The sequence below is a fragment of the Oryctolagus cuniculus genome, chromosome 20, assembly GCF_051225735.1.
Source record: "Oryctolagus cuniculus isolate XC-2025 breed Fujian yellow rabbit chromosome 20, ASM5122573v1, whole genome shotgun sequence".
In the NCBI taxonomy this organism is placed as follows: domain Eukaryota; kingdom Metazoa; phylum Chordata; class Mammalia; order Lagomorpha; family Leporidae; genus Oryctolagus; species Oryctolagus cuniculus.
In genome coordinates this window covers 51,518,885-51,528,285 of record NC_142886.1, presented here as the reverse complement: position 1 = coordinate 51,528,285, position 9,401 = coordinate 51,518,885, and the positions used below count along the sequence as shown (strand labels likewise).

General features: G+C 69.6%; 1 protein-coding gene across 1 annotated transcript; it reads right to left on the bottom strand.

The window, feature by feature from the left end:
* Nucleotides 1-483: 483 nt before the first annotated feature.
* SIVA1 (SIVA1 apoptosis inducing factor) lies at nucleotides 484-5,852 on the bottom strand. Its single transcript, XM_051829833.3, has 4 exons — nucleotides 5,648-5,852; nucleotides 3,036-3,230; nucleotides 2,089-2,245; nucleotides 484-667 (listed from the first exon to the last, which is right to left on the bottom strand). The coding sequence occupies exons 1-4, from the start codon at nucleotides 5,763-5,765 to the stop codon at nucleotides 610-612; spliced, it is 528 nt and encodes a 175-aa protein (XP_051685793.1). The 5' UTR covers nucleotides 5,766-5,852; the 3' UTR covers nucleotides 484-609.
* Nucleotides 5,853-9,401: the final 3,549 nt, after the last annotated feature.

Genomic DNA, 9,401 nt, shown 5'->3' with positions numbered 1-9,401 from the left:
CAACGCCATCAGCACTGGCACGGTTGTGGGCCCGGCACTGGCGGGTGGGTAAGGACAGGGGCTGGCTCTGCCCTCAGGCACTCCAGGACACGGGGCACTGCCCACGTCCACTGGAGACAGTGGACCCCATGCCCTGTGTCCCGCCCCCGTGGGCAGCATAGCGTCTGGCGGCGGCTGCATGGTGTGGGTTCTGGGTCAGGTGGGGGCGGCCAGACGGGTGCAAGACGCCCCTCCTGAGGGGCCTCTGGACGTATCCAGTCTGGGAGGGGGCGGCCTCAAGGGGATGCACGTGGGACGGAGGCCTGAGGCTGCCACGGCCTCCTGGCTGTCTCAGGTGCCCGGGGCTGGCGCGCAGTGCACATCTGTAGGAGCTCCTGGGGAGGGGGCAGGTGCACGGAGCCCCTGGGTCTGGGGGCCTGGCGGCGGCTCCTGCACCTCTCACTGCCCCTGCACAGTCCCAGCCCACACACTTCACGAGGACGGTTAGCACAAACATAAAGGGGTTCATTCGCTTCCGTCATCAGAGTACAAAACAGCATACAAAAGCCCCCCACCCCCACCCTGCTCTTCGGTGTGAACGCAGGCGCCGGCACAACGACCCCACGGTCCTCAGGCTTCGAGCATGGCGCAGCCGGGGCACAGCGCCTTCTCGTCCACGTCACCGAAGCTGCAGCACCACCGGGAGCAAGAGGCAGGGTTAGGAACAGGCAGCCCCCGGGTGAAGTCCCTAGAGCGAGCCCAGTCCCACGCGGAGGAAGGCTGGGGAGGGCGGCCTCAGGCCCGACTCGGACCTGGACTATGGCCCGGGCTCCACCCGGGCCCTGGCTGCGGCGCAGCTGACTGCCCGCGGGCGGCCTGCCCTGGGGTTCCCACAGAAACCCCGGAAGCCCTGGTGGGGCTCACGGCACCGCGGCTTCCGTCTAGGACGGCCTCTTCTGGGTAAAGGTCAGGAGACCTCCAGTCAGAGAGACACTGGCCCCCAGAGAGCCGGTGGCACACAGCCCAGGCCAGGCCGGGTCACAGGGGCCCCTGCCTGGGAGCTGCCACAACACAGTGGGCCCGGCTTGGTCAAACCAGAGCTGCAGGGGAACGTGCTGTCCACCGCTCACAGGTGCCCTGCCCTGTCCTGGTCTGTCCTGGCCTCCGGCCTGGTTTCTCAGCCTGGCTGTGCCAGGCTGGCTTGGGGCTTGCCGCAAGTTTATCTGTGAAGCGGGCAGCGCCCACCTCCTGGGCAGTACTGCGGTGCGGTCAGTGGTCACCTGGATGTCTCGACCTCAGTTCTAGGGGCGTCTGGGGAAGAGGAAGCAGAAGGAGGCTGGGAGGAAGCTGGTGTGCGGGTCCCTCGAGGGTGCCGGCCACAGGGGCTGCAGGAGGGCTCCCCCGCCCTGCTCAGTGCCTGCCCAGCAAGACGGCCTCCGCGGCTCAGAGCCAGAGATGGGCTGGGCTGGTGGGGACGGAGGAGGAGCCTGCCTGTGCCCAGCCCAGCCCCGGCCTTGAAGGCACAGCTTGCTCCACTCGGTGTCAGGCCCAGGAACCGGCCAGGCACAGGGCGTCACCCCGCCTCTGCCTCGCCACACAGATCCTAACGCTGCTGGGAGAAGTAGCTCGTGGCAGCTCTGCGGCGTGGACGCGGGTGACAGGTAGGCACAGCCGCGAGGGTGCGGCTGTCTCCCCCAGCACACCAGCAGAGAGAACTGGAGCCAGCGCGTGTAGATGCACGCACACGCATGCACGCAGACACGCGTGTGCACGAGGCTGAGCAGAAGTCCCTGATGAGGCCGCAGGCTCCTGGCCTTGGCCTGGCCCAGCCCTGGCCACTGTGGCCCACTCTGTAACTCTGCCTTTCAAATAAATACATCTTTTAAAAAAACTCCTGAGACGTGCACTTCCCCCCCAGTCCTCAACAACAAGCAGAACACCACTGGGCAAGCTGTTGCCAAGGCGCCGCCCACCCCGCCCGGCCCCGCCCCACCCGGCGCCGCCCACCCCGCCTGGCCCCGCCCACCCCCGCCCCGCCTCCCCCCCCCGGCGCCGCCCCTCCCCCCCCCCCCCCCCCCCGGCTCCCCGGCATGCATGGCGGACACTTACTCCACAAGGCCGCACAGGGCGCAGGCCACGGCGCCACAGCCCCAGCAGGTGCGCACACAGCGCTCACACAGAGCCCGCTCGCACTGGCCGCACGCCGCCTTGCCGTCCACGGCGCGCACACACGACGAGCAGGCGACGGGTGCTGCCCTGCACGGGTCTGCAGAGGGAACGGAACGGCACGGGTCAGTCCCGGAGGGAGGCTGGGAGGGACTGGGGGCTGAGGGGCTCCCACGTCCCGCCCACCTGAGGGCAGAGGGCTCTAACCCCGCCCCGGCCCCTTCTCCTGTTGGATCCTTTGACAACCACTGTGTCCTAGAGGGAGCCCAGCGCGGGAGGACTCCCCTCCGTGCCCCGGCTCAGGGTGGCCGGCCCCTCCAGCGGCTAACAGAGGCTTGGGAGGCCTGGAGGTGCAGGCCTGTGTGAGTGTTCAGTGTGGACCTCGCGTCTACGTACCTCGCAGAGGGACAGTGAGGAGACGGGGAGGGCTCCTCCAGCCGCTGCCTCACTCCCCAGGTGCTCACACACCCAGCTGGGCCAGGCCGGAGTCAGGAGCCGGGGCTCCATCGGGGCCTCCCACGTCCCTGGCAGTGACCCACGCTCTTGAGCCACCACCCGCCGCCTCCCAGGAAGCTGGGTCACAGGGGAGGGCGAAGGGAGGGGCGGGACGCGGTGTCCAGGCCGTGGCTGCCCGAGCCTGCGCTTTGTACAGTGACACAGGTGACCTCTGAGGGCTGGGCCCCACCCGCACGCGGGCCTGAGACTGAGAAGCCGCCTGACCACGTCCAGGCTGGCAGTCAATGGGGTCAGACCTCCCGGGACGGCTTCCCCAGGCTCTGGGCTGGACGCCCGCGGGCAGGGCAGGGGCAGGGGCGGCCCAGACCACGTGGTCCTGTGTCACACTGCTGACCCTCAGTGCCATAGCCAGAAGTGCTGTCGGTACCACTCACCAGCTTCGGGGGCCTGGGCCCGGCTCCTGACCAGACGGCCGTCTGGTCCAATCAGCATCTGTCCCCGTGCAGGCCGAGGGGCCCCCGTGGGGCCGGGCTGTGGGGACTCTGGCAGGTGAACAATGGCACAGCCTTCATCCCACGTGCGGTCCATGTAGGCCTGGGCCCCGCGGAAGAGGAGTTGCCTGGTCCTCTCTGGAAAGACAGGGCATCCCACGTGTCCAGCTGTGCAGAGAGCGCCCCGGCACAGCCACAGCCCACGCGTGTCCACCTGCGCACAGCCACACCTCACGTGTCCACCTGTGCAGTGTGCAGAGAGAGCCCATCACAGCCACACCCCACGTGGTCACCTGCACAGAGCCACACCCCACATGGTCACCTGCCCAGAGCCACACCCCACACGTGTCCACCTGCCCAGAGCCACACCCCACGTGGTCACCTGCGCAGAGCCACACCCCACACGTGTCCACCTGCGCAGAGCCACACCCCACGTGGTCACCTGCCCAGAGCCACACCCCACGTGTGTCCACCTGCCCAGAGCCACACCCCACGTGGTCACCTGCCCAGAGCCACACCCCATGTGGTCACCTGCGCAGAGCCACACCCCACGTGGTCACCTGCCCAGAGCCACACCCCACATGGTGACCTGCCCAGAGCCACACCCCACGTGTCCACCTGCCCAGAGCCACACCCCACGTGGTCACCTGCCCAGAGCCACACCCCACGTGTGTCCACCTGCCCAGAGCCACACCCCACGTGGTCACCTGCGCAGAGCCACACCCCACACGTGTCCACCTGCGCAGAGCCACACCCCACGTGGTCACCTGCCCAGAGCCACACCCCACGTGTGTCCACCTGCCCAGAGCCACACCCCACGTGGTCACCTGCCCAGAGCCACACCCCATGTGGTCACCTGCGCAGAGCCACACCCCACGTGGTCACCTGCCCAGAGCCACACCCCACATGGTGACCTGCCCAGAGCCACACCCCACGTGTCCACCTGCCCAGAGCCACACCCCACGTGTGTCCACCTGCCCAGAGCCACACCCCACGTGTCCACCTGCCCAGAGCCACACCCCACGTGGTCACCTGCCCAGAGCCACACCCCACATGGTCACCTGCCCAGAGCCACACCCCACGTGGTCACCTGCGCAGAGCCACACCCCATGTAGTCACCTGCCCAGAGCCACACCCCACATGGTCACCTGCCCAGAGCCACACCCCACGTGTCCACCTGCCCAGAGCCACACCCCACGTGGTCACCTGCGCAGAGCCACACCCCACGTGTGTCCACCTGCCCAGAGCCACACCCCACGTGTCCACCTGCCCAGAGCCACACCCCACGTGGTCACCTGCCCAGAGCCACACCCCACGTGGTCACCTGCCCAGAGCCACACCCCACGTGGTCACCTGCGCAGCCTGCACAGACCCGGCACAGCCAGCTCACCCTCCAGCCTCCCCGGACCCCACCACCACCCAGCAGCCCGGCCCGCGCTGCTCCTCCAGGATCGTTCTGGACGCGGGAAGGCCCTGTGCTGGCGCAGGCTCCTTCTCCTGAGCACGATCCCAGAGCTGTGCCCGGCCTCTCCCCAGCTCTCCCGTCTGCGCCCGGGGCCCTCAGAACCGGCAGCAGCTGGGCCCACAGCCCGGCCCACGCACAGCCCCTGACGCGTGTATCCCAGAGCCCTGTGCCCTCTGTGGGCCTCGGGCACCCACTGCCCAGGAGCTGAAGAGGCCACCGGGCTCCTTCACAAAGGGGAAGCTGGTGGCCCCCCCGGAGCAGCGACAGGGAATGCAGGCGGCGGCTGAGGGCCCAGCACACCTGCGCCCCTCCCCCATGCATAGGGCGGGGTCTCGCGACGAGGTCAATCCCGCACCGGCAGGGGCAGGTGCCTGCCCACTGCCTCGCTCTTCCCCTGCTGGGTGCTGACCCTGCACGTCCTTGCAGAGGGCACACACGGCCGTAAAGCCAACCTGCCCCGAGTGTCACTCGTCCTGTCATCTGCATGGCCCCGTTTCAGTTTGCCACCCGCGCCACGGAAGCTGGGCGAGGCGCGCAAGAGGGCCAGGGTCTCTCGAGGCGGCTGCTCGCTCCCAGTCCCCGGGCCCCGCTCCATCTGCCCTACAGGTACAAAGTTGTGTGCCCACCCCAGCCAAGGCAGGCCCTGCGGACCGGGGCCCTCACGGTGCCACTCCTCCTGCGCCCCGGCTGACCCCACTCAGCCCGCGCGCCCCCCACCAGGCAGCCCTGCCCACCTCTGGGCCCTCTGGCAGGCAGGGTGCGTCCATGAGCACCTGCGGCTCACCCTGTCCCGCACGTCCCACTCCTCGCCCTCTCCCGGGGCCTTCGGGGCACAGCCCGGGCATCCCCGCAGGGCACAACCCAGCGGACACGCCCGCGGGAGGGGCGGCCGCACGACCGGGCTGCGCGGAGCAGGTGGACGCACACTGACCCCAACCCCGGCCGTGGACGGCTCGCTTCCCGCGGCCTCCCAGCTCCCAGGGCGCCGGGTCAGCACGCAGGCCCGCTCAGCCGCCGCCCAGCGCGGACGCGGCGGCCACTCGGCTCCAGGCCGTCACGCGATTCCCGTCAGCACCCGCCCGAAACTCACCAAAGATTCCCCGCGAGTAGCGCTCGGCGCACACGCCACGGCCCAGCTCCCTCGGGCCCACGCGCACCTTGAGCTGCAGCGGGGCCGCGTCCGCGAACGGACAGCTCCGCTTGGGCATGGCCACGGGGCTGCAGGGCGCAGCTCCGCCGCGCCCGCGCGTTTGGCGCGGCCCGTGATGTCACAACCGCGCGCCCCCACCGGGGCCAGGCCGGGGGCGCGGCAAAGGCGCAGCACGGGATAGGCCAAGGGAGAACACGGGGGCGGGACTCGTGCGAGACGCGGCGCTCACAGGCCAGAGCCAGGTCGGGGGCGGGCCTCTTGCGGCGAGGAGCGGGACTCCGCGGCGCGGGAAAGGCCTCGGGCGAGGAGGAGTGCAGGAGGGGCCGTGGGGCGGGGGCGGGACTTGTGGCTCTGGGGCGGGACCCGTGAGAATTGCGGCACAGGATAGGCCGGGAGCCATGCTGGGGGCGGGGCTCTGTCCGGGCGAGGGGCGGGATAGGCCCGGGCTAGCTTGGGCGGGAAGAGCCGGAGGGCTCAGGATTTCTGATTTGGTCCCTCCTGCGGCAGAGACGGCTTAGATTTCCTCGTTTACGTCGTTAAAAGTTTTTATTAGCTTATTCGAAAGGCCGACTGGGGACGCAGCGCTCCCAACGCCGGCCGCGTCCTCAGCGGGCGGCGCGGACGCTAGCGCCTGTGCTCCTGGCGGGAGTGGGCTCGGGAGCCGGCGCTGGGCCCGCACCTGGCCTGGCGCTGGGCCGTGCGCGCCGGGCTCCCGAGGGGCGGCCACCCCCGCCCGGCTCGCGCTGGTGCTCCGCTGAGCCCCGGCCCTGCTTCGCCCAGCGCTGGGCAGAACCGCGGACCTCGGGGCCAGGGAGGCCCCGCCGGCCCCGCACGCGCGCTTCAGGCACTTGAACGGGGGGGTGGTGGGGGGTGGTGACCGCAGCACGTGAACTGGGGCGGAGGGGACTGCAGCCGGGGGGGGGGGGGGGGGACTGCAGCAGGTGAGGGGGGAGTGCAGCCTGGGGGGGGGGGACTGCAGCCTGGGAGGGGAGTGCAGCCTGTGGGGGGGCTGCAGCCTGGGAGGGGAGTGCAGCCTATGGGGGGGCTGCAGCCTGTGGGGGGGGCTGCAGCAGGTTGGGGGGCTGCAGCCTGGGGGGGACCTGCAGCCTGGGAGGGGAGTGCAGCCTGTGGGGGGGGCTGCAGCCCGGGGGAGGGACTGCAGCCTGTGAGGGGGAGTGCAGCAGGTGGGGGGGCTGCAGCCTGGGGGGGGAGTGCAGCAGGTGGGGGGCTACAGCAGGTGAACGGGGTGGAGGGACCACAGCGGGTGCCCTGGGGGGGACTGCAGCAGGTGAGGGGGGACTGCAGCAGGTGGGGGGGCTGCAGCCTGTGAAGGGGAGTGCATCAGGTGGGGGGGGCTGCAGCCTGGGGGGGAGTGCAGCAGGTGGGGGGGCTGCAGCCTGGGGGGGGAGTGCAGCAGGTGGGGGGCTACAGCAGGTGAACGGGGTGGAGGGACCACAGCGGGTGCCCTGGGGGGTGCACAGCTTGGGCACACCCGGTTTCAAGCCCTGTGTTCAGAACTGGTCTCAGTGGGGGACACAGAGGCTGCCCTTGCCCCGGGGGAGGGGAGCCCTGGACCAGGTGCCGCTGGGAACCAGCATTTGCTCAATGGCATCATCTGCCCAGGCTGCCGTTGGTGCGGGAGGGCCCGGCGCTGCGGCACGGCACAGCGGGTTAACGCCCTGGCCTGAAGCGCCAGCATCCAATACGGCTGCCGGTTCGAGTCCCAGCTGCTCTTCTGATCCAGCTCTCTGCCGTGGCCTGGGAGGGCAGTGGAAGATGGCCCAAGTGCTTGGGCCCTGCACCCACGTGGGAGACCAGGAAGAAGCTCCTGGCTCCTGAGTTCAGCTCAGCTCAGCTCCGGCCGTTGCGGCCATTTGGGGAGTGAACCAGCGGATGGAAGACCTCTCTCTCTGTGTCTCTATCTCTCTCTGTAACTCTGCCTGTCAAATAAATAAAATAAACCTTTAAAAAAAAAAAAGAGCCGTGTGGGGCTGGCGCGGGGAGCAGCGGGCTCTGCCACCGCCCGCCCGGGAGTTCTGCACCCCATGTGGGCGCCGGTTCCAGTCCGGCTGCTCCTCCCGCCCAGCCCCTGCTGTGGGCCGGGAAGGCAGGGGTGGTGCCTCAAGGCCGGGGCCCTGCACCCACTCGGGAGACCTGATGGAGCTCCAGGCTCCTGGCCCTGGCCCGGCCCAGCCCTGGCTGCAGCACTTGGAACCAGCGGATGGAAGACATCGCTCACTTGCTCGCTTCCCCCCACCCCCAGATAAAAAGAACTGGGAAAAACAAAACAAAACTGTTGTTAACAAAAGGAGGCCTGGGTGTTTGGAGTGTCGGTCAGACAAGCGTGGCTGAGCGGCCGCGAGGTGAGGTGAGCCCAGCAGGAGGGCTGGAGCAGCGGGCACCGTGGGCTCGCCGTGACGGGGGTGCTGGGGTCACTCGCTGTCTGACTGTAAGCCGGGGAAACTGGAAGTGAAGCTGTGTCGCTCGTGTCCGGTGCCGCTGGCACACAAACGCCCAGGGGCCCCGGCCGCCACCCCCCACGGGTGACCTCGGGTCTTCCCGTCCCTGTCCCGGAAGCTTCTCTGTGCCATCTCCATTGCGTGTCTGTGTGGGCGTCCCCCTGGGAGGGGTGCTGGGCTGCAGCTGTGCGGGCTTGCGGACACGCGTGTCCCCTGTGTGCCGGCCAGCCCCGGGGTGCGCGTGTAACCTGGAGAAGCCGGCAGCCCCCTGCTCGGGGAAGCTCCTACTTTCCGGGTGCCTGTTGTGGTTTTTCTCCCGTCCGTCTGGCCTTGAGGTCGGGGCCTGGGGCTGGGTGTCTACAAGGGAACCGAGGGACGTTCCCCTGGGGGCGCCAGCCAGAGCCGCTGCTCAGGGTATGGACGCCGAGACGCGGCGAGGAGGCTCGGGGAGACAGAACAACCAGGGCCACTGCCGGCAAGGGTGGCCAGGGCCCTCGGGCTGTCCCTGGGGTCACGCGTGGGCCGCGGGGCAGGGGTGCAGCCGCACAGGCGGTGCCAGCGGGCGTGGCCATCAGGTGGACCGGCCGCCTGGAGGGCCGAAGTGAGAAAGTTGAACTTGGGCTCACCACGGACCAGAGAACTCACGGCAGTGACCAGGTCAGCAGTGCCGCCCAGTGGCAGGACACAGCCCCGCGGCTCAGCCGCCCTGCTGTCCCCTCCCCTCAGTGTCTCAGGCCCTGACCTGCCCCCCGCCCCCCTCGACGCCCAGAATGGCTTCCTCGGCAGCTTCCTGAGAGCCGGGCAGGTGGCCGGATGCCCGCGTTTCCCCGTCTCCCTTCAAATCCTCAAGGCCACTCAGCCCGGTCTGGAAAGGTGGCCAGGAGTGCCTGAGTCCCGTGGCCCTGGACGCCGTCCCAGGAGTCAGCAGCCTCTCAGGGTGCGGCCGGCCACTGGGTCCCTGGGAGGGGGCCGAGTTGGCCTCCACGGGGAGAGCCGCTGGGACAGCGCCCGCAGGCCTGGGCCACGCTCTGTGCGACTCTGAGGGGGACCCCGGCCCCCGGGGCAGCCACGGCCAGGTCAGGTGACACAGGAGGAAGCGACCAGGTGGCCCCAGGAAGGGCCTGAGCCCTGGACCACTGGGACCCCAGGGTGTCTTGGTGCAGGGTTAGTTTGGGGAGCTCTGGGCTTGGCTGATACCCGGGCTCTGGTCGTGGGGAGCCAGCGCTGACCAAGTG

Excerpts from the sequence above, each read along its gene's own strand:
- SIVA1 (XM_051829833.3), bottom strand. The coding sequence starts at position 5,765 with ATGCCCAAGCGGAGCTGTCCGTTCGCGGACGCGGCCCCGCTGCAGCTC. Across the intron at positions 3,231-5,647 it reads CTACTCGCGGGGAATCTTTG|AGAGGACCAGGCAACTCCTC; the intron begins GTGAGTTTCGGG and ends CTGTCTTTCCAG. Across the intron at positions 2,246-3,035 it reads GGCCCAGGCCCCCGAAGCTG|ACCCGTGCAGGGCAGCACCC; the intron begins GTGAGTGGTACC and ends TTCCCTCTGCAG.